Source organism: Diabrotica virgifera, chromosome 4 (genome assembly GCF_917563875.1).
Source record: "Diabrotica virgifera virgifera chromosome 4, PGI_DIABVI_V3a".
Lineage (NCBI taxonomy): Eukaryota > Metazoa > Arthropoda > Insecta > Coleoptera > Chrysomelidae > Diabrotica > Diabrotica virgifera.
This window is the reverse complement of record NC_065446.1, coordinates 434890-461122: the sequence shown is the minus strand read 5'-3', so window position 1 is coordinate 461122 and position 26233 is coordinate 434890. Positions and strand designations below refer to the sequence as shown.

The 26233-nt window shown below is 32.4% G+C and overlaps 1 protein-coding gene and 1 long non-coding RNA gene across 9 annotated transcripts in view; one reads left to right on the top strand and one right to left on the bottom strand.

Moving 5' to 3' along the window:
* Window positions 1-26233, top strand: part of LOC114324400 (calcitonin gene-related peptide type 1 receptor-like) — a 553725-nt gene that overhangs the window by 487950 nt on the left and 39542 nt on the right. For all 8 annotated transcript variants that reach the window (XM_050649000.1, XM_050649001.1, XM_050648998.1 and 5 more), the window contains one exon: window positions 812-935. In XM_050649000.1, coding sequence (XP_050504957.1) covers window positions 812-935 — 124 coding nt within the window. The remainder of the gene's footprint in view (window positions 1-811; window positions 936-26233) is intronic.
* On the bottom strand, window positions 19728-21516 carry LOC126883453 (uncharacterized). The gene is made up of 2 exons (XR_007697655.1): window positions 20887-21516; window positions 19728-20010 (listed from the first exon to the last, which is right to left on the bottom strand). It is a non-coding gene; the product is annotated as an uncharacterized LOC126883453 (long non-coding RNA).

Here is a 26233-nt window from a genome sequence, read left to right as displayed (position 1 = left end):
TTGGAACCACTTTCTGGTAACATCCCTAATTTCTGACTTTTTCTTTTGATTCAGAGGTGTGCACGCAGCTCCACTGAGGACGTCGTAAGACAGAAACAGCTATCTGGAGATTTTAGACATTTTCTGGACATTTTCACTTTTATATTTACTCAGATTTTGAGTATTAGGAACTTTTTTTCGGACCTTTCTTCCTAGACGTAGAAAGTAGAATAGGACTACATATTGTAGATTCCTTTTCGCTTTCTTTATTCGTCGTCTCTTGTCTTATAAATTGTCAAAGTCAGAGATTAAGGATGTTACCAGAAAGAGGTTCCAATAAGAAAAGGTTCAGATTTAAATATTTTTTTACTATTATTTTAATAGCTAATTATATATCTGAGACTTTTCCCTTTTCTTTAAGAGATGTCGCTACAGCGTCCTAAAAGTGGATTTTAAACAATTTTTTAAATTCCATTTAAATAGACACTTTGTCTCAATTCCATGGTATATAGTTTCTCGATATAAACTACCTTGGGTTTACTTCTTGCTGAAAACTGGATGTGGTAGATTAGATTGTTTATATTCTACAGGACGTTGTACGGGCCCTCCCAGTTTCTTTGAAGTTTCGGACAAAGTCCTTTCTTACGTTTTGGTATTGTATAATCATACTGAGTATCACCTCTTTCGAAGTTATTATTATTTCTACTATTTTGCTGTATTCTATTATTGTTATTAGTATTTTAAATGATAAATTTAAATTTTACATTTCGTGTTAAATAAAATGCCAATCATATTATTTAAGCTTATTTTACATTGTGTGTTTTTGTTCCAGGGCAACCCTATTACTAGTGCCACTGTTAGGACTTAACTTCCTTCTTACGCCATTTAGGCCTGAGAACGTAGAGCCTTGGTTGTATTTTTACGACCTAATATCTGCCGTCACTACATCCTTTCAGGTAAGATGTTTATTTTAATTACATCCTGGTGGAGGATGCTATTACAAAAATACTACGACTAACAGAGATATATTTATATAAAAAATAAAAACCTTATCTTGTAAATGGTATATTTAAAATCCCTTAAAAGGGGCTGTATCACAACATAACGTTTTCGGAATCAATATTCCATTATCAGTGTTATCACAGGTTTACATGCTTTAAGCCACCAAAATGTATGGGTAAAAACCCTTAAATTGGTTTTAAACAGTTGGGGTTAAACCATATGGTTGATGTCATGTGATGCCAGGGGTTAATCTGGAAATATTTTTAACATCCTTTAAAATCGGATAATATAGTGTAACCCAACTGTTTAAAATCAATTTAAGGGTTTTTACCCGTACATTTTGGTGGGTTAAAGCTTGTAAACCTGTGGTAACAATGATGATGGAATATTGATTCCGAAAACGTTTTGTTGTGATACAGCCCCTTTTTAGGGATTTTAAATATACCATTTACAAGATAAGGTTTTTATTTTTTGTGATTTATGGTATACAACCAGTACAGGAATTCTTCCTTGTGATATTTTTATATATTTGTATGCTTTATAGACTTCGAAAAAGCATTTGATAGAGTAAGACACGAACCACTATTAGAACTTTGGCAAGAAGTTGGTTTAGATGAAAAAGACATCAAATTATTAAAAAATTTGTACTGGAACCAAAACGCTAGAGATAGAATCGAAAGTTCCACATCCGCAAAAGTAGAACTTAGGAGGAGAATTAAACAAGGATGTGTTCTCTCGCCCCTGCTGTTTCATCTTTACTCCGAGTTTAAATTAAAGAGGCACTGGACGATTCCAAGGATGGAGTCAATGCGAATGGCGTAAATTTCAACAGCATCAGATACGCCGATGATACGGTGTTGATTTCGGATTCCGATTTGGGTCTACAACGACTCATTGACAATACCAACTCGACCTGTGAGCCATTTGGTATAAAAATATATATCTATTAAAAACGCTGGACGGAAGGACCGCCCGAGAACTTTATCGTGCCGATCTATTATCGTTATGGTACTAGATATTGGCATTCTATAAAAATAACAAAGTTACTCGTTATTTTGATATTTTAGAAACACCTACTGTACTTAAAAGTATTTTATGGTTCTACGCATCATTAATTCCTGCATTTGAGAAAATGTTCGATGCCATATTTCGGGGACACACTATAGATGTGTAGATTATTGCATAAATCAATAGAATATTATAGTCATACTTTCATTTCAAATTAGTTCATTTTTCTGAGAAATTAATAGTTTACAATATTTGCATTTCATTCTATTTCGATTACGCCAGTCAATGCGCGAGATTAAGAACAAGATATTATCTCCAAATTCTATCCTACTGCATGGATTTTAATGAAATTTTGGGAGTAGCCCAATCTCCTAATTCAAAGTCTATCCTATATACTATGGCGCTTTTATCATGGGGGAAGTTCCCACCACTTCTCAGGGGTGAAATATTTTTATTTTCGAATTACATGGAGAAAAAGGAAGATTTTTAAGAAAATTGAAAAATTCATTCTATAATTTGATCACATTTTTTAAAAAAACCATTCATTTTAAACCCGTTTAACTTTTTGAAAGTAGAAATAACACTATATTAAAAGGTATTGAGAAGAAAAACAATGCATTTAAATTATGGTGGATGGGGAGTTAAATGTATATACTTTTCATTTTTCCTTAAAGTACATTAGTCATTATATTTTTTGCACCATATCTCGCTTAGTTTGTAAGTAACCGACATTTAACGGTGCTCGTTTTAAAGGCCTTTTCAAACACTACAAAAGGTGTTGGTAGCATTATACACCTAAAACCTACCGTTCCTCTGTTATTTCAAGTTGAATACACCAATTTGAGCATACACCAAAAAACAAACTATTTTCACCTACCATATCTCTTTTTGTATTATAAATAGAACATTTACGAAGGAACGAATCTCTTTATTATTTATAATCTAAAAAATGTTTTATACAGAGTTTTTAGTTCGATGCATAGTTTTTAAGGTATTCACAAAAAATCCGTCCGAAAAGGTGTCATTTTTCAATGAAAATGGCCAATTTTCAACTACGCATAACTCAAAAAGTATTGAGTTCTCAAAAAAAAGTATAGACCAGTTTTTGCTTAGAAATAGGTTCTTCAGCCACTTCCGTGCTTATTTTGACCAACAAATTTTCCACCCCCTTGAAGAAGTGGGAACCGCCCCAAGATAAAAGCGCCATAGTATATAGGGTAGATTTTGTTTCTTGAGCTATTCCCTACTTACTGTGAAAATATCAAGTACATCAATGTAGTAGGATGGAATTCGGAGCCAAATACCCTCATTGACTGCTCTACAATAATGCTCTGCTATGAACGCGTGAGAGAGGACACACATAAGATTATAGCAAAATTTCTATGTACCGTAACTTTTCGAGTTTTTGAGCTATAGCAATAAATTTTATGTCATTGGAAAGGTAATTTTGCATTCTTTCAAAATGTGTTAAAATATACAGGGCGTATCGAAAAAAATAAGATTTTTTATTCATTTCCGGTTCAACCGGAAGCCATGTTTTTGGTAAAATTTATTGTGATAATAGATAATAAAATACCATATATGTCTGCAAAATTTCAAATTTTAGTTTCTATTAAGAAGGAAGTTACGGGCACTCGAATATTTTTTTATAAAAAATTCATAACTCCCCTCCTATGGGGAGTTAAGATATATGACTAATGTCATTCAATTTACTGATAGGATATCAAAAATATATCATAAAATAAAAAAATTCCTTGCAGCCATTTTTGAGAAAATCTAGTTCAAATTTATGTCAAAATTTGACCCCTTAAATATAGGCAACCCGTAACTTTTTCTGAAAAACGATAACATCTTTCTTATAGCCCCATCTTTAGGCTATATAACGACTTTTTCAAATTAAACTTATCATAAAAACTTTTTAGATAGATAGGGAAATGTGTCGGGGGGCGGTCGGCCATGTTGGCCGCCATTTTGAATTTGGAAATGTCAAATTCCGTACTTTTATTTACCTATCGATGAGCTTACTTTGAGTTGAATTTCATTTATTTCTGTCAAAATTTGCAAAAATGGGCCCTAAATAACCCCCCTATTTCGGCCCCCCTTTGAGAGATTTTTTTTAAAAGCTTAGTTTCTCGACAAAATTCTCTTAAACTTACTCATACCGAATTTCATCAAAATCGGTCCAGTAATTTTTGCTGGGCGGTGGCGACATACGTACGTACATACGTACGTACGTACGTACGTACGTACATACTTCCGACATGTTTTTTTTATTTGCTTTTTAGACTCAGGGGGACTCAAAACGTCGAAAAAAAGTGAAATCTGAAAAAAATTTTTTTGCACGATCCTATAACTTTATCTATTATACTATACTACGTATATAGTACGATAAAGTAAAAAACCAAAGTCAATCCAAAAAAAACAAAACGAAACTCAACCTCGCATAATAAATGGGTACATTTTAGAAGAGGTCAATAGATTTAAGTACCTGGGATGGTGGATTGATGGCAGCCTAAATCCTGGTCTAGAAATAAGAATCAGAATAGAACAGGCTAGAAAATCTTTCGGAAAAATCAAAAAATTGCTTGGTGATTCTCGAATAAAACTCAAAATTCGACTACGTTTATCAAAATGCTACGTCTGGTCGACTCTTTTCTACGCAGTTGAGAACTGAACCCTTAAAACATCAACCGTAAATAAATTGAAATGTGGATCTATCGGAGAATTCTAAACAATTCATGGACATCGTATACCTTAAACCGTCTCAAACAAAAAAGTGCTGTACAGAATAGGCAAGAAAAAAGAAGTTTTCAACACAGTGAAAATTAGAAAAACATCATGCCTAGGCCACATACTAAGAAAAAATTATAAGTAAGTATTATTATCCTCAACTTATAGTGACAGGAAAGATCGAGGGAAAGAAAAAACTAGGAAGAAAAAAAACTATCGTGGCTCAGAAACATCCGACAATGGATAGGGCTAAATTTTGAATAGCTAATAAGAACAGCCGAAGACATAAAATAGTTTGCAATTGTAGTAGCCAACATACATGGAGAAAAGGGTACTTTCAGAAGAAGAAGAAGGCCATAAAACGACAAATTTTTTGGCATTTCGGATGCTCCCAAACATTTTTCGGATTTTATATATTTTTTAAAGTTCAAATGTATTTTTCTAAAAAAATACTAAATAAATTGCAATTCTACAATAATCTTTATAATCTTTAAACCTTCAAATACAAGTATTTACTACGTTCTTATACACTTTTTTTTTGTCTGTCTGTCACTTTTTCCGGGAACAATCTTGTAATCGATTTTAAACATGCTTCCCGACTAGCTAGAGATCTGAAATTACATCTCAAATAGATCAGAACTCGATGACAGCTGATATTCAACAGCTTTTACGTGGATGCATTGAGTTTTATTTGGTATTTTAAGCAATTTGAAATTCATTTAAATAAATCATTTGCAACATTTTAGTTTGTTTATGTTTGAACAATCTCCTGACAGGCACTTTGACCATAACTGATTCAATTTAATCGACTCATTAGTTATTTATTTGTCTCATGTTTTGTTTTCCTTTTTTATTATAAAGTTGATCAGTTATTATTATCTTTTAACCGGCTCAATAAGTAAGATTTCAAAAACAAATATATTTTCTAAATATATCTAGTATACTATCACGATATAAATTTTAGTAAGTAGTAGGTATTCGACACGTGAAATCGATAAATCGTAATTCAATCCATTTGAAATTACTATTGTGTCTGCTGATAATTAGTTATGGATCTATAAAGGCGTATTCATCTCTCATAATGAACCATTAATAAAGGAAAACAAGCTCTGGGTTTCTTATCCCTTGTTAAATCAATTTATGTGTTTCGCGTTATAATGAAACATCCCCTATCATTAATAAACCAATTATCGGTGTATCCGTATTCAGAGATATATTTGTGTTCACCAATACCTCTGTGTGACAAACACATTTTTTATAATTCATCACAATTATACAATTAAAGATTGTCGATATTACCACTTAATAAATACCATTACCAATACATTCAGTACTATTATATATAGTTATTAGCCTGTGTCATTAATTAGAGCATATAAACATTTTGAGTTTTCTTTGTAGCACTCTCTAAGAAAATTAGAAAATTACCGTTGAATAGTGCAGAAAGTTGCATATCAAGAATTTTATAACATCCTGTTGCATGCGTCGAAAAATTTTATTCTACATCAAAAATATTATTTACAGTTCTAAAAAATCGAACTGAAAAGTCATTGAAACTGGTTAGAGGACTCTTTTTCAAAAAGTAAAATCCTTCGGTCTCACTGTTGAGAGCAGTTCATTATGAACGTCATTAGAAACACAAAAAAGTACAAAAATACTGTTAGAGAAGCTGAAAATACAGCACTTTGTGTAAGCAAAGCTAAGATTACGAAAATCCATTAAAAGCTTTCCTTACACACAAGAGTTTTTCTTGAATCGGCTGAGTGTTTTTAAAAATGGCTTTAGAGGGATTACCTCCTATTCATAAATGTCTTTTGTTTACTTATATTATTATATTTAATATGATTGCTTAAAGTTTTTTGATAATTTATAAATCACAAGAAACAAAAACTATGCAACGTTTTTTTAACAAAAATATAATTTATAGATATATGAAAAAAGGTAAATACTCACAATCTTTATTAAAATGTGTTAAAGAAGGCGACCGGTTTCGAGGCTTACATTTTGTGTCCCATCTTCAGGCCCAGTGTGAGAGTGTCTTTTGTAAAAACAATGCTAAAAGATATCAGTTTTTAGAAGTTTTCCGCTAACATCAAAGGCACTGTCCATCTTCATCCCTACCTCAGGACATTATCTATCTAGGTGAGGAGATGTGTAGATTTTTTATATGCAGTGATGAGCACGCTAATAAGAGGCAAAATAACACAAAAGTTAGAAAACATAACCCGTTGTGCAATAAAAAGAGATGAAACTATTAGAGGAGAAAAATTATCGACAGGAACCTATAAATTTACGTTACATTACATACGTTCCCACCTTTAGACTTATCGGAGCAGTATGACAACTATCAATCACTGTGACCGGCACAGATCTCTAAAGGTGGGAAATTGTGTAATTTAATGTAAATTTATAGGCTCCTATCCATAATTTTACACCTCTACGACTTTCATCTTTTTTTATTTCATAATGTTTTCTATCTTTTGCGTTATTTTGCCGGTTATTAGCGCGCTCATCACTGTGTATATGTGTCTAATATTTTGATGTAATGAAGCTCTTGGAATTGAGTTAGAACATTGAAAATTAGTAACTGTGTAAATTTTACTGTGGTGTCTTGTATATTTAAAATTTAAGATGCTTCCATTATGTTATAGTTGTTTTTGTCAAAAGTTTTTTCACAATTTTCTGATTTTTAATTTGCTGGAAGTGTTTCTGGTTGGGAACAACGATTATTAAAATTAGACGACATATTATACATACATATAACTTAAAAACCACATTAAATTCACTTTATATTCCCATTTTTGTTGTATGGATGGTTTTTGGAAAATGAAAGCATCGAGTTTTGAAATGTTTGAACTACGGGAATGAATATACAATAAGCGCCAGCTACTAGACACATGGGTAGGTACCTAATTGGTATGCTTATGGGCTAATCCGGTCCCTTCTCAGATGTGACTTTCATGTCTGTCAAGAAACTATCAAAATAATTGCGTTTCCATACAAAAAATACATTAATTAATAGTACCTATTATTACTCTGCTTTAAAATAACTTTATTCAAACAACAAGATTACAATCATAGAGGTATATATTAACATAGAGTGAGCCTTCACTCCGCCACCACTGACGACAAGATCTCTTGGACTGGTTTGCGGTATCTCTTTCTAGCACAATGTATCGAGAAACATAACATGAAACTAAGTGGGGGTACGGGACGGCAAGTGAAATAAGGAGAATTACCTTCTTCTTTATTTTTATTTATTATGACAAGTGACAAGACAACATAACCCAAATGCAAATAATTTAATCCAGCCCTATTTCTATTTTTGAACAAAATGCTGGAAATTGGAAATATCTTAGTTTATTTTTAGTTCTAGCTTATTTACGGCTAGATTGAAAATCAGAATTTTCTAATATTGGTTCATGATTATCATCAGGGACTTGATTCGGTTCTTAAACAGGTAAATTTTCTGTCTCATCTGATATTGATTTGGTAGTGTAATTCTTTAGTGTATTATTTGGACTTTCATCTTAATCACTATTGTGATTCAATAATTTTAGGTCACTTCTAGGAGCTGAGTACTTCGTTGCAACTGTACTTTTCTTTCCGTTTAGATACTGTATTAAGGCATAATCTGCATTGGCTTCTAAAAGATAATCCTCTTCAACTAAAGGATCAAACTTACTCATTCATACAAATTTTCTTAGTAATACTGTGTCTGAATCTTTCATGAAGAAATAGAATTTCTGCTAGTTGATCTTCATTGATAAGTAAACACATGTTCATGATGTGTACAATTGGTTGCTGTAGACAGTAAACTTCATATAGAGTGCAGAGCATCTGGTATATATAGGGTTACCATACGTCCGGATTTGAAAGACATGTCCGGATATGAGAAATGTCCGGATTTTTTTCTTTACTAAAAAAAATATTAAAAAAAACATATTTAACAAATTACTCGAAAAACTCAAAGATGCAAATTTTATTACGGTTATAGTTCAAACAGAAACGAAATCAAACTGACTCCGGTATGTGTTCGTTATTTTAAGCAAAATGAAGGTGTCAACGTGAAACTTTTATTTTTTGATGAACTTCCGGGTGAAACATCTATCTTTTAGTAGAACATGTTTTAAAATGTATTAAAAAGTACTTTATTGATTCAAAAGTAATTTGCGTTTGTGCTGATAATACCAGCACTAACTTTGGGGGTGTCAAAAGGCAAGGGCAAGGATATGTTTTTTTCCTTGGACTACCCCTGTCCGGATTTGGCCTTAATAAATTATGGTAACCCTAGGTATATAGAACATTTTTCCATTTAGTGATGTCTAAATTACTGGTTTTCAATGCTAGATTCACTGCTTTCCATATAACTCCATTGTATCTTTTAACTTAACCATTTTCTTCAGAATTATATGGTGTTGTTCTACTTGAAGATATTCCTTTAGAGTGTAGGTAATTAATAAATTCTTGATAAGTAGAGCTAGTCCCCCTGTCTGACTGGAAGTATCTTAGCATGGAAATCTTGAAAATTCATAAATTTTTTTTGTTCAGAATCTGTGAGGATACGTGAGAAAAAAGTAACGGGTCTTCCAGATTGACTCAGCATGATAGCAATAGCAAATTCATTCATGTATCTGTTTCAACAATGAGAATTTATTTTTCATTAATTACTGTCCATAGAAGTGCAATATTGTATATCCCAACATATTTATAACTTTTGATTGTAGTGACATTTATTTTGATTTAAAGTTAACCCATATTTTTTAACGGCATTTAAAAACTTCTGTAAATTCAAATCATAGCTATCTTGATCCTCACCACTAACTGTTACGTCATCTAAATAAGCGTAAACCCCTTGTAGATTTTCTTTTTTATTGATAGAATCAATGGCTCTCTGAAAATATGATACTCCATTGGTCACCCCAAGAGGAATACAACAAAATTGGTAAAGGCATCCACTTTCCTCAAAAGCTGTAAATGGTTTGTCAAATTCATGAATTGGTATTTGATGATACGCGTTTTTTAAATCAACTACCATCTGACGTTTATGATTTTCGTTTTTGAAAAAAATGATGTATCACAGACTTAAAATGCGTTTATCTCAAACACAGTTAAATTTAGCGAGATGAATGTAGTATACTTTTTTAAATAAAAATATTAACATAATAAAAATTTTGATTCAAAAAATTGAACGTATTAAATGAGTGCTGAAAGATGTATATAGCTCCGTTTGGAAAATATATCATTTTTGGTGGCGAATTTAGCTTTCTCGTCCCAAAAAACCCCCGCTTACCAAATTTAGTGTTATTATCCCATGCCTGTTAGGAAATATTCAAGAATAAATAAAATAAAAGTTTAACTTTGACACCCTGTATCTCGGTTATTATCAACTTTCGTACTAAGGTAAGTTAGCTTAAATCAAACTATTTTAACCCCAGGAATCTAAGGTTAAGCTATCGCCCATTCTTTACCAAACACCCTGTATATCGTACTAGTGACGTCATCCATTTGGATGTGATGATGTAATCTACTATTTTTTTAAATGGGAATAGGGGTCGAGTGCTAGCTCATTTAAAAGGTTATTCAATTCCATATTCAGTAATATAAACATTAACATGATTAATTATACAGAGTGTCCAAAGAATTTTTTTAAATTAAATTAATTGACACAAAAAGAAGAATGAGCTAGCACACGATCGCTATTCTCATTTAAAAAAATAGTCGATTACGTCATCACGCCCAGATGGATGACATCACTAGTATGTTGTATACAGTAGAACCCCGAAAATCCGAACCAACTGGGGGGACAGCCTGTTCGGATTCTGAAAAGTTCGGATTATCTGAAAGTCAGCCTAACTAGTAATTCAAAGCTCTCCTGCAAAACGTGTAACCTGACTATGAGAAAACCGAAGTAAATTTATGTTTAACCGTTGATTGATAAATACGGAAAGATACGAAACCCTATGCATTATTTTGTTGCCTTTAAAACCTGCCCGTATAGTGGCGCGCCTAGCTTAAATTTGTTGGAACTAGCCTTAGAGGGAAGTGTAAAATTCTCCCTACTCAAGGAACTAGCCAAGAACACGCGGTTATTTCACGTGGCCCGTATTCAAAATTTTAACGCAGCAGTCACTATCATATTAATCTGTATTAATTTTTTTTTGTTTTTGTTTCTGCAAAAATGTTGAAAATATAAATTGACTATAGAGTTTTTTTCACTACTCTTGACCTCACAAGTAAATACTTTTCGAGTTATTTGCGAGTGAATATATTCATTTCTCAAAAAATAGTACGTTTTTAGACGGATTTTCGCAAATAACTAAAAAAGGAAGTATTCACCAAAAAAACATTCATAGCAAAAATACAGCTTATCAAAAAGTGAAAAAAATGTTTTATATAAATATGACATATTATGAAGTCGTAGACCCAGTAAAAGCAGAGTAATAGCTAATGAAAAGTAGGTTCTTATTATTTGTCAAATTCAAAATTGAATATTTCTACATGAAATAACCAAAAAATTAAGAACTTTTCGGGGAAAACTCATCATAACTTTTTTAAAAAGTTTAAAATAAGCTTGCGCACAAAATAAGCTTTTGCGCACAAAATAAAGTTGATCCTTTTTTTTTGTAAAAAATATCTAAAAATCACCTCCTAATTAGCATCTCAAATGAAATTAATCAGTAGCGCTTCATAAGTTACTTTACGTATGTATGCTTATTATAGAGGATCTGTAAGTTTCATCGGTTCATAGTGCTTATTTTTGAAAGGCTGTAGTTAAAAGGGCTTCAATGAGTCACTAATCACGAGTATATGCAAATTCGGAACAGCCATATCTTAACCAATTTTTGTATTACAGAAAAACAAAATATTCAGAAAACCAAAACCTTTAAACTTTGGGATATTTCGTATCACAAGTTATTTAAAAAAAAGGCATTTTTTTCAAAATAAAAAAAATACTGTAAAACTAAACTTACGATGAAATTTACAGATCATGTGTATTATAAACAATACATAAGTAAAGTCACTTGTGAAGCGGTAAAAATAATTTGATTTTATTCGTCTTGAGGGGCCAAACGAAAAACACAAACTACTTTTTTTCTTTTTAAATCGTGTGCTGTTGTGATTTATAGCAAATTTATAGCATCTCTTTCGAAATAAAAATTTTATGCAAGTTCCCTTTTAGAGGGTGATTTTCACGCTTTTTTAAAACTATTTTTACAAAAAAGGACCAACTTTATTTTCAGCGTAACGTGCTTACTTTATGCTAGAAACATTTTTAAAAACAAAAACAAAGCTTTTTAAACACTTTAAAAAAGTTGCGATGAGTTAGCAAATTTATAGCATCTCTTTCGAAATAAAAATGTTATCCAAGTTCCCTTTTAGAGGGTGATTTTCACGCTTTTTTAAAACAATCTTTTACAAAAAAGGACCAACTTTATTTTCAGGGTAACGTGCTTACTTTAATGCTAGAAACTTTTTTAAAAACAAAAACAAAGCTTTTTTAAAGAAATGTGCTTTATTTTTTGGTTATTTCACGTTGAAATATTCGATTTGGAATTTGACGAAAAAGAACTTACTTTTTTAGCTACAACTCTGCTTCTACTGAGTATAAAGATTTTATACAGACATTTTTTTTTAATTTTTTATAAAGTATATTTTTATTGAATACCTTTTTCGATAAAATACTTACTAGTTGTGTTATTTGCGTAAAACCGTCTAAAAACGTGTACTTTTTGTTAAAAAACGAACATATTCACTCTCAAATAACTCGAAAAGTATTAGCTTAGTCAAAAAACTGAATGGAATAAAACTTGCTACAATTAATCAGTTTATCCACTTGATAGATACTAGATAGTATTAGACTTATTGATCTTATAGCTACCTAGTCTTATACAAAGTGGATTTAGAAAGTCCACATCTACATTAGACAACCTAGTGGATATTGAATCTGTAATTCATGGGTAATTTGGATGTGATAAATTATGTTTGGCTTATGGCTATCTTTTATTATATTGTATAACGCGTGCCATTTGGGGATTAGATATAAGAATGCTATTAAGTTAGTCAATTCCAGGAAACATAAAATTTATTAGTAATTTCCTATATAGACGAAACTTATTCGAATAGATAACGTCCTTTTAGACTCAAAAATCCAATTAAACGACATTCCTCAATGGTCTACTCGTTGCACTTTTCCTTATTGCAATCAATGACATCGCTAAATCACTTAACCCACTAGTCATTTAGAAATTAGAGAATTGGTCAAACACTACTGGCCTAGAATTTTCTCCCACTAAAACGAAAACAATAATCTTCAGTAAAACTCCAAAGAAGCACATTATACTACCAAAAATCTACCTCAAGAATTTCTTCTTCTACTTTTTCTTTTATATAGGCAGTACTGCCTGTTTTTCTTCAACGGTGCCTTTCATTCTGTCCCTAAATTGTCATTCCATCTTTTCCTTGGGCATCCTATACTTCTTCGGCCTAACGGTGACTTGTCCCTGGCTATTCTTATTATCCTTGATTCAGACATCCTGCTTATGTGTTGATTCCACTCATCTTTTCTATTCTTTACCCAGGTATTTATATTGTCTACTCCACATATGCATCTGATTTCCTCACTTCTTACCCTGTCCCGTAGTCCTTTTCCAGCAATCCTTCTTAAAATCTTCATTTTGTTGGTATCCAGACATCTTTGTATTTTGCTTGCATCTGGTCTTGTTTCGGCAGTGTAAGTCATAACTGGTCTAATAACTTCAGTCAAATGACTTATATATTCGGTCCTTTGATTCCACTCTAAGGTATTTGTTTTTCCAAATTGTGTCGTTTAGGCATCCGGCCGTTCTACTGGCTTTAATTATTAGTCTTTAACCTCTTCTTCGATATTATTGTCGGCTGATAGATTAATTCCCAGGTATTTACTTTTATTGTCTAAGTCCAATTGGCATCTTATTGGTTCTTTGGATATTACTAAGCTTTTTGTTTTTGGGCTGATATTTCCATATTCATTTCTTTTGCGCTAATGTTGAATTCGTGCAGTAATCTTTGTAGGTCGTCTTCGCACTCTGCTACTAACACGGTGTCATCAGCGTAACAGAGTATTTTTATCTCTTTATCGCCCATTTTTTACCCTCTTTTTTCTTCACTTGTTTTATCATTGCATCCAGCGTTATGTTTAACAGTAGAGGGCTTAGTGAATCTCCTTGCTTGATTCCTGTGTTTGCTTCTATATGGCTTCTGTTATTATTCCATTGACTTCATTTCTATTTTATTTCGTACATAAAGGTTTTCTATCAGTTTTATAATATCCAGTGGTAAATTTTTGTCATATAGTAGGTGTATCACGTCTTTTAATTGTATTCTATCAAACGCTTTCTCTAGGTATATAAAACAGAAAAACCCTCGCTTGTCATACTCTAATGATTTCTCCGCTATTTGTTTTATCACAAAAACTGCATCGTTATGATCTTCCCCTTCTAAATCCTTGTTGTTCAACCGATATATTTATGCACGCCATTATTTTCTTCATCAGTATTTTTGTTGGGAGTTTCAGTATAGTGCTCCGTAAATTAATCCCTCTATAATTACTGGGGTCTGCCCTATCACTTTTCTTAAAGAACGCTATCATCTAAGTGGTACTCCATTCTTCTGGAATTCTTCCTGTATTTATTATTTTACTTATCAGGATATTCAGTTCTTTGTGAAGTCTCTCTCCTCCGTATTTTAAAAGTTCATTAGCTACTCCATCTTTCCCTGGTGCTTTTCGATTTTTCATCTGTTTTAAGGCGTTCGTTATCTTCCTCTTTAATTTCTGTTTGCTCATCCGATTCTAATCCTGGTTTTCCAGTTCTTCATGATTAGCTGTTTGATACAGGTTTTCTAGGTAAGTTGTCCATGTATTTGTATCAATATGTTTTACTTCTACTATCAATTCCTTCATCTCTGCTGTTTGACCTCTTATCATTTTCCACATTTCCTTTTGCATCCCGTATAAGTCGTGCTCCATCTCTTTTGAAAATGCTTACCAATGTTCTGTTTTCTTCCTTCTTACTATTGAGTTTAACTCAATTTAAACTCTTTTATATTCTTCACATATGTTTGTCTCGTTCTTTTGAATTTGTATTCTAGCTAGATTTTCTTTTTTTTTTGGCATTTTATTTTTATTTCTTCACAGATCCATGGGGTGTTCTCCTTTTCTTTCGTATATGTTTACTTATCTTACGATCTCCAAATGCGTCCGTTGCTGCCATTTTGATATTATCTCTAATCTTCCTCCAAATTTCTTCTATGTCTTCATCTGGTGTTATGTAGTTTTCGTTCAGTACTTTTTGCAGTCTTCTCTGGTATAAATCCCGTGTTGACAAGTCTTGTAGCTGTTTTACCTTTATTCTTGTCTCACATTCAATAGGGTTTTTTTCCTGTTTTTTTGTAGATGTATTCTGATTTTTCCAAGTACTAGGTTGTGATCACTTCCGATATTAGCTGCACTTAAACATCTTATGTCTAGTACTTGAGAATGATGGATGTTTCTGTTTGTCAATATATAATCAATATCGGATCTGTGTGCTCTTGTATTTTTGAATGTATATTTTTCTTGATCTTTGTGTCTGAAGAACGTATTGTTTATTCGAAATTCGTTCTGAGAGCAAAAGTTAATAAGTAGTTCCTAAAGAGTTTACAATAAATTATTCATAATTGATTAAATTCTTGGGAATAAAACTGGATAATCGTCTATATTGGTAAGACAATATACACTCACTCCGCTCAACTTAATGAAAAATATCTCTCATAAACAATGGGATGTCGACGTCCAAACTCTTATGACTGTTTACTGAAATTTGGGTTTCAACCTGAGATACAGTCGGAAAAATGAAAGAATACCCATGAACGAACATATAAAACACGCTGTATTTTCCTGTCATCATGTCGCAAAGAAAATTGCCCAGCGCAAGTACATGTAATAATAATTATTACATGTACCTGTGCTGGCCAATTTTTTGTGTGACACGGTGACAGGAAAATACAGCGTGTTTTTTATGTTCGTTCATGGGTATTCTTTCATTTTTTCTACTGTACAATACGCTAAAGTGTTACGTTTGGCTTGTTCTCTTGTATGTAATGAAAGCATGGATAATAAAGGCCAGCTCCACTAACAAACTTGAAGTCTTTGAAATGAGGTGCCTGCACCGAATGCTTAAAATATCATGGACATATTTAGGGACATATTGCGAGGAGAACGATATACTTGTCGGCAACTGGAACTCGAAGGAAATATAGAGGGTAAGAGAGGTCTAGAAAAAGATGTCATGGCTGGTTAATATTCGCCAAATGATATTAATGAAATTACTCTTAATAGAATAATGTAATCGTGACTATCTAATATCTCACCTGACAATACAATGCACGGTGGACGTCTACGCAGAAATACACGGCGCCTTTAAGAAGTAAAGTTAATAATAAATAATTCAATAATTATACTTAGTCACTATTTTCCCCCTAACTCGGAAAATATCAACGGCACGAAAAAACTTGGAAGAAATTGTTGGAAATCGCGATTGCAACCATTCATGAGTCCTTACCATTTTTCTCTCGAAGAGTTTAAAGTGGCCGAGCGGGTTACTAAGTCAATTTCATTTAAGTAAATACGTTTGCAATATCTCCAAACAAAATATACAATTATCAGAAGAGACTGTAATTAACGAAAATAACTACCTATTTTTTTATCGAGATTATGAGGCAAATAAGAAATGTACAATATCTAAAATCACCGAGTGAGTATTTTTCTCGTTAAATAAATTTTTTATTAAATAAATTATATTATTATACATATATATTATATAAAATTATTAAATAAACTTTAGAATATTTAATGATTTGTTTCAAGAATTCAAATTAGAAGACAAATTACAACTACAAAATTATTCTTGCTAATTTAAAAACGAGTTTAGAAAGTAATACATAGGTACACTCCAATAATTATTTTAAAGATTGCCATTGTTATCGTTGAATGAGAACTCAAATTTAAATGCATCAAAAGAATTAAATAATTTTTATTTTAATCCGATCGACCCGACCGACCCCAAATTCCGATAACCAAAGCTACCTGAATACGTCTCATCGTTGTCTCAGGTAAATTCAATCTCGCACCTAGAAAGCTGCTAACGCCATCTATTTCTAAAACCACTGGTGTCGTACATAAACGCTCATTTAGTTTCGTATCTTCCAGTATATTTATCAGTCAACGGTTTAACCTTTATAAGAGATGTTCAGCAGACATCAAGAAATCATTACTTTTCTATTCACCCATTATTACCCAAATGTATACCTCATTTTAACTACAATTATAACAAAGTACATTCCTCATTAATAACCCGGCTAAAACTTACCCATGGACTTTTTCCAGAGCATCTACATAGGATTGGAATCTATGAAACTCCCTTCTGTTCCTGTAACCATGAGTCCATCGGGGATCTGAACATGTATTCTTTGATTGTCTTAATCATAGGGATCAGACTCAAAACTTATATTTAGGTTTAATTAACCTTAACATTAGCCTTCCAATTAGCATCAGCAATGTTTTATCTTATTCTGACAAATCTATATTTAATATCTTAATCAAGTTTATAAATGATTCTAAGATAAAAATTTAAACATATCTATAACAAAATTCTGTGGCAAAAAGACTCTTTGTCTAATGCCATCTCTTTGGCGCGCGCGCGCTCCCACACACACACACACACACACACACACACACACACACACACACACACACACACACACACACACACACACAAACACAAACACAAACACAAACACACACACACACACACACACAAACACACACACACACACACACACACACACACACACACACACACACACACACACACACACACACACACACACACACAAACACACACACAAACACACACACACACACACACACACACACACACACACACACACACACACACACACACACACACACACACACACACACACACACACACACACACACACACACACACACACACACACACACACACACACACACACACACACACACACACACACACACACACACACACACACACACACACACACACACACACACACACACACACACACACACACACACACACACACACACACACACACACACACACACACACACACACACACACACACACACACACACACACACACACACACACACACACACAACCTTTATAATCATTACATATAAAGTACCTACGTATTTATTTTTAAGAAATTTTAAATGTCAAAGTCCTACTAATCCAATATTGTTCAATTTTCTGGTTATACTCTATATAATAAACATGTATTTAAGTTTTTGTCTTAAATTTTTAAAAAAAATTTCACTTTCCGTTAGTTTGGATTTGCGGGGTTCTACTGTATGTCAAAAATATATATGGGGGGGGGGGTCAAAATATAGTGAATAACCCTGTACATCAAGAAATTTACTACCAACGTCTCTGTTACTGAATATATCACTAAGTACAGGGCAACCTATTTAAAACTTAAAGAATCAGCTAAAAAATTATACTATCAAAATCATCTGAGAAGCTTTAAAAGTGTTGCAAAAGAAATTTGGTCCATAATAAACAATCTTCGAAATCAAACTCACACAGCTCAAACATTTTCCCTTCCAGACCATGAATACTTTATTAATGTGAGTAAAATTATAACATCAACTATTTTGTCACAAGAGATCAATTTTGTTAAGATCCGATTTCCTATCTCCCTAATTCAAGAAAGGTCTCAAATTCATTATTTATAAGACTAGTTGATTAATCTGAACTGATCCAAACAATCAATAGTATCAAAAGCAAATCTTCCTGTAGTACTGATGGACTATCCATAAAAATTGTCATAAAAATCTCCCAGAAAATGTGTTGGGAGTCCTCATCCCACTAACGACTCTTTTAAGGGGCTATCCTAGTGTAAAAGAACGAAATTCACATACTTTTTTTGGGAATATCTAAAATAAAAAGTACTGTACCAATTGTTTTGAAAATTTGCATGACCATTTATTATAAAAAGAAGTACAAGTAAAACAATTTTCATAAAAAAAAATAATGAAAATTTAACGATTTATGCTCTATCTACTGGCACAGTGAAAATAAAAAACATGGCTCCACTGCTGCAGTGATTGGGACTAATAGAGATCCTGAATTATAAAATTGCAAAGTGATTATTGAAATATAAGTTATTTCCTATGTCCTATACCATCAATTAGGATTTTTGGAAAAATGACAGTGTTGAAATTTTTTTTAAATTAGCTAGAACATTTTCAGTTTCAAAAACCGCCAAATTGACATTTTTTATCCGATTAAAAAATCCCTATTTGATGGTATAGAAAATAACCTATATTTCAATAATAACTTTGATATTTTATGTTTCAGGATCTCTTTTAGTCCCAATCACTGCAGCAGTGGAGCTATGTTTTTATTTTCACTGTGCCAGTAGATGGCGAATAAATCGTTTAATTTTCAATATTTTTTTATGAAAATTGTTTCACATGTACTTCTTTTTATAACAAATGTTCATGCAAATTTTCAAAATAATTGGTACAGTATTTTTTATTTTAGAAATTCCCAAAAAAGTATATGAATTTCATACTTTTACACTAGGATAGCCCCTTAAGAAAGGTAAATTTCTAGAGCTGCCTAAAGACAGCCATCATTATTCCTCTTCATAAGGGTGGTGAAAAATCTAATGCCTGCAATTACAGACCTATTGCATTACCACTGGTACTCTCAAATAGGACTCATAATACACAAGTATAAAAACTTGTTGCTAGTATGAGCACATTGTGTAAATGTTAGGATTTAAAGAGGATATAAAAACCTTCAATACGATTATGAGTGTTAGTCTCTTTATATCCTAACATTTTTTTGTTATTGTTTTAGTTTATTATTGTTTTTTATGACTCTTTGTAAGTTTTGTGTATAAATTGTACAATTTTCCATGACAATAAAGCATTTTTCTATTTTAAGTTGTCTATTTGTTAAACCAAAGCATTGATTATTATTACAAAATATTAATATAATCAATTAAATAATAATATTAATCTCACAAACAACGTAGGAAGTATAGTTAAAAAGAATAAACATAGTAATCCACAATGAAATAAATCTGCACATAGCTATAGCCCAAAGTAACTTCTGTTGTTTATCCAAATCTTCAATAGTCAAAAACATTTGTGTAAAGTTAGGTTCCAGCAGTTTCTCCTATTCCTACATTTAAAATAGCTGGTGTTTATTCCTAAAAACAACAAATACATAAATAAAAACTCTAAATTGTATACCATAAAAAAATCATACAAATATGACAAAATATCACATGAGTATTTTAACATTATTTAAGGACAATTGCCATAATAAGCCACAACAAAAATGTATTAAGCGAAAAAGCTATAGAGCTGAAACAGGAAGTTGCTATGTTTGGTCTATATATTAATGAAAGTAAAAAAAATACCTATATGGAGTGCACAAAGTCGAATCCACATGAGAATCTGAAGGTAGACAACCATACCTACGAATATGCCTCCACTTTTCCCTACCTAGACTTAATAATAAAAAATGACAACAACACCTGTCAAGAAATATAACAACGGATTCTTATCGGTAATAAGAAGTGTTTTTATGCATACAAAGACTTAATGAAAAGTAAGTTACTGTTACTGAATCGTGAGTATAAGCTTAGAATCTACAAAACAGTAATTACACCAGTGGTCACATATGGATGTGAAATGTGGACCATCTCAACCACTAATGAAAATCGACTAAAAATATTTGAGCGTAAAATACTAAGGAACATATTTGGACCAACACATTGTAGAGATGGTTCATGGAGAATTAAAATGAACCACAAGCTGAATCAACTAATGCAGAGCGCAGATATTGTTAGATTTGTAAAGTCTAAAGAAGATTTAAGGACAGTTTAGGCAGGCTATATGCATTAAGGCATTATTAAGCTTTGCATTTAACCATATTGTAATACACTATATCTTACATGATCAAGCATGATTTTCTTTACATAACCCTTGTTCTAAACTAGAACCGAATTGGTAAGTACATGTATATTATTATTGTAGACATTTCAAAAACTTATTACTTAGTTGAATTACTTTAAACTTACCACTTATAAAATGTTTACTGTATACTCTCATATTTTAATTTGAGGTCTGTTCTCCTTATTGCTTTTATCCAATGTTCCTGCCTTTGTTTGGATAAAATTCATTTAAATGTATTGCATGTGGGAAATGTATAGCCTTGGGAACAGTAAAAAGTGAGGATTTTATCCCTGTCTGTCCTATTCCCGCAATTTACAGGATTCACAAGAAAGCCCTTGCTACAAGTCGGTCAAACACAAGGAAAGGTGTTTTTTCTTTTTTAAACAAATTGACACAAACTGATAATTACTATGGGATAATTCAGTTCTGTAGGCGATAAACAACTTTATATTTAATTTACTATCACAATTTCGCTGCACAATTAACAATCAAAAACAAAACCAAACAGAATATTTGTCTAAAAACATCTACAAATTACAAATAAATGTAAACAGTGACTAAAATAAAATAAAAATAACACGAAAGACATCAGCTAACTTCATACTTCTCCTAACTTAAAAATGACGTTTATCATACTGTCGCAGCTTTACTATGTGTAAGAGTGAAGTAGCACTAATCCAAAGAAAAAAGATGGTGTCGTCACTTCGCTCCGAATGACACTCTCTCTATGTCAATATATACCTCTATGATTACAATACTTTAAAACTTTTGCAACTTTAACGCAATGACAACTATAAACTCAAATACAGCTGTTCTATTAACTGTCAACTTTCTATGTTAATGTTTCTATACATGTTCTGACGTTCTAAACTTCACTAGACATAAAAATAAACAGTGCAGCAGATGAAGGATGCAGGACTATATTAGTTCAATGTTTCCGTGTGTCTAGTAGCGGGGCGGTTACTGTATATTATTAACGGTGAGAAATTTTGAAATAGTCATCCTCTGAAATTTGTGATATTTTTCAGTATATTTTAAATTACTTCTTTTGTTATCGTATTTATTTTACTGTTTCTAGTACTCAAATGCAAAACTACATACACCGAAGTTACGTGATTCGAACTTACACGAATATCACTCCAATTGCAGTATCTATTTTTTAATTCCACGTTTCCACTTAATCCTATTCTAACAAGACACATATGCACTGAAACACTCTGCTTTCCATAACATGTATGTTTTATTTTGTTTTTATCTTCGAATGATTTATGTATGTGTGTAACCCCTGGAGGGCGTAACACTCGAATTCCCTCACCTGTGGGTTAGTCTTGATTATGTTTCGAATATAAACATAAATTTTAAAAATTCATGAACTACCGTGTTCAGTTCAACACGTAAAGCCACAACGCATTTCTACTTTGTGTCCCAAGGGGAACGGAAGCGTGTCTTATGATTTGTTAAGGCTATACTGTTTATTTTTGATATAAGAGTCATCTAAAAGTTTCACAAACATGTATGGAATCGAATGAGATATTAGGGTGGTCCGATAAGTACATTGCCTTTAGAAGAAAAACGAAAATTTTTGAAAAGTGGCGATTTTTTTCTGAACGTAGTCTCCTTTTAGCTCGATACAGTTGATCCAGAGATGCTCCATCTTCTTTAATCCGTCTGAAAAATACCTTTCCTAGAGTCCTTCGCAATATAGGCTTCCGTGGCGGTGATGAACTCTTCTGACGAGGCTTTTGAACGGTCATTCCAGTTAAATTTCTGCCCGGCGAATGACTTTTTCAAGTTTGGAAACAAAAAGAAATCGTATAGGCCTAAATTTGGCGAATACGTTGGATAGAACAGAAGTTTGTAGCCCAATTCGACCAATTTGGTCATGGCGATGGCGGAGGTGTAAGCTGGAGCGTTGTCATGGTGGAAGAGTATTTTTTCCTCCTCAAATGGGACTGTTTTTTGTGAAATTCGGCTCCGAATCGGGCTAATAATGCGGCATAGTAAAGCACAGTGATCGTTTTACCCTCTTCCAGGAAGTGGATATAGATCTCTGCTTGTTGTAACCCTTATAGTAGGGTTATATTTTTTTTTGTACTAAAATTTGATTGATGAAAGAAAGGGGTAGTGAGAAACGGTTTAACAAGTTAAAATTAGAATGAAGATAACAAATTATTTATGAGGATGAAGATGAGACGTAAAAGCTCAGGAAGTGGAGATCGGCTTATTTTCGTGCTGTGGTTTAGGGGAGAAAGAGATAGTGATAATGGAAGAAACCAGAAAAATTAAAAAGTAATGAAATACTAAAAAGAAAAGAACTGACCTATGATCAATAAACCAAAGATGGGCGCCAGAAGTAAATGCCTTTTAGAGCCTTTACTTCGTTGATAGAACAGTGTGGGAGACTAGAAAAGAGAGAGAGAGAGAGATATAGAGAGAGATATATAGAGAGAGATATAGAGAGAGATATATATATAGAGAGAGAGAGATATAGAGAGAGAGAGGGGGGGGGAAAGAGAGAGAGAGAAAGAGAGAAATAAGGAGAAAGATATAAACAATCCAAATAACTTAATCCTGAAATAAAATATTATATGAACACATATAGTTGAGAGATATCAGGTGCAGGTGAAATGATACAAACCCAATAGGTATACCTTATTTTTATTGTGTAAAAAAAATACCTAGATATATGTAAAGTAAGATTTTGGTAACTAATGTATATATATATATAATGTAAAATTTCTAGCTAAAAATATAAATAATGTATAATAATGTAAAACATTGGCTTGCAAGATGAATATATAATAGTAAAATTTAATTAATAATACAAATAATGAATATGAGTAATGTTAAAATTTTGGTTGCCAAGATATAAGCAGATAACGTAAAAGTTTCCGACTATTAAATGATTTCTATGAGTTTACGTTTCTTTCAGATACAAACAATAAAGAGACAGAAAAACAATAGTGAGTGCTAGTCAACAGAACCAGATGATATTCTTCATAAGACCGTATTAATATACTTGTATATTATCTACCACAATACCTAAGTTATTATGTAATGAACCCTATAGAGACCAATACTTTAGGTCTATAAGTACTTATGTTCCCTTACATGCATTGAGATTTAGATGAAAAATTGACAAAATATTATTTGTTGTGTAGACACAACCGATAGTAAAAGATATGATAAGGGAAGTTAAAAAATAATCTAATGCTTAACAACAAATGTAGAATAAATATATAATATATTGCGGAACACAATTCGGTCTATAAATGAGAACATTAATTAAGTACACTTATCTTTGTTCCAATCTAGATGAAATTCCTTCAGCTCTAATTCCAAGTGTTGGCTTATGGACGTGCCGGTTTATCAGACGGTAAGCGGCTCTATGAGTATACACATCTTAGGGAAGATTTACGTTCCAGATAATTAATAGGAATGTTATTCTTAGTGCATTTTCTATATAAGTTGTCTTTGTGGGATATTAAAAGCTTGGTTCTATTTTATAATTCTCTAGGTACGGCTAAAAAGAGAGGTTCTCATTAGGTATCTAGAAATTTTTTCCTGGATACAAGGTGAGACAGACCGGTTACAAAAGATAACCGAACATATTCTTCCACATAAATGGGAAGGTCATTTATCCAAAATGAAATTACATTATTACTTAAGTAATATATTTCTAAAAGTAGCTTTGCTAGATTTGACTTTTTAAGGTATAAAATTATTCATTTTGATATATGTGTTTCCTAAATTTCCAAAAGAAATTTTTAAAATAAAATCACTTACCAGACGTTCATTTTAGGTATATTATATCTTTACAGATATAGTCCTGTCGCCAGGGGGGGTACAACGGCCTCCTTAATTCAGATGGACTTACCCAAGTTTTTTTTATATATTTTGACCCGTAGAATACGAATTTTTTGGGTAACAGTTGATCCGGATGTCGATAAGATTGTTATAGACAAAGAACTTGAGGAATTACATAACAGTGATTTCTCGCAAAACAAAACATATTTTTGTATTTTTTGGGTCATTATAAGCAAAAAATATTCCTACAAGTTTTTTCGTAGAATGCATAGTTTTCGAGATAACCGCGGTTGAACTTTCAAAAAATCGAAAAATTGCAATTTTTGAACCCGAATAACTTTTGATTAAAAAATAAAGTAGCAATTCTGCTTACCGCATTTGAAAGTTTAAGTCAAATTATATCGGTTTTGATTATTTGCATTGCTACAAATTAATTTTTTTATTGTTAAACTAATCTATAAACACATAGGTTTCCCGTGCCTAATACATGCGTTTTAACGCATGCTACGTAGAAATTGCCTCGCTTGCACTTGTAGCTACTCTACCTACTCGTTCGATTTTAAATGAGAAATCATAGAAAACATCACTCACATACTAGGTGTTTACTACAGTTTACAGCTTTCTTTAACAATAAAATAATAAATTTTTAGCAATGCAAATAATCAAAACCGATATAATTTGACTTCAACTTTCAAATGCGGTAAGCAGAATTGCTACTTTATTTTTTAATCAAAAGTTATTCGGGTTTAAAATTTACAATTTTTCGATTTTTTGAAAGTTCAACCGCGGTTATCTCGAAAACTATGCATTCTACGAAAAAACTTGTAGTAATATTTTTTGCTTAAAATGACCCAAAAAATACAAAAAGATGTTTTGTTTTGCGAGAAATCGCTGTTATGTAATTCCTCAAGTTCTTTGTCTATAACAATCTTATCGACATCCGGATCAACTGTTACCCAAAAAATTCGTATTCTGCGGGTCAAAATATATAAAAAAAACTTGAGTAAGTCCATCTGAATTAAGGAGGCCGTTGTACCCCCCCTGGCGACAGGACTAATATATTTAGCTTGCTTTGTAATTGCAATTCCAAAATAGATTTATTGAATATCTCCTATTCTTTTATGTATGACATCTGCCGTTTTTTCTCCAACACATATTTGTCTGTATTTGACCTTCTTAAGTCGTTGGTTAGCTAGCACTAATTCTGTTTTCATTTTCCTACCTCGATCGTAAGGTAACTTTTTGTTACTCGATGTTAATTATTACGGTTGTCGGGAGTGGCTACTCGTAAACGTAGCGGAACGCCTAGAACGAATCCCAGAAAATGGTGATCATCGCCTTTCCGGCCGATTGGACAGTCTTCACCCTTCTCGGAACACGCTCGCAGGGTGATGCCCTCTGTATAGACTGTTAGTTGTACTCTAGTTGATACCAGTGGGACCATGTTTCGTCGATGGTTATGAAACAACGAAGAAACTCATTTGGATTACGCTTATACAGCATCAGACACTGCTCTTAAGTGGTCTTATGATTGCTTTTATTATTCTAAGTTAGAAAATACGGCAGCCATCGCGCGGACAGCTTTTTTATGCCCAAGATTTCATGCAGGATATGACCAACGAGATCTTTTGGGATGCCTACTATCTCAGCTATCTCATGCACCTC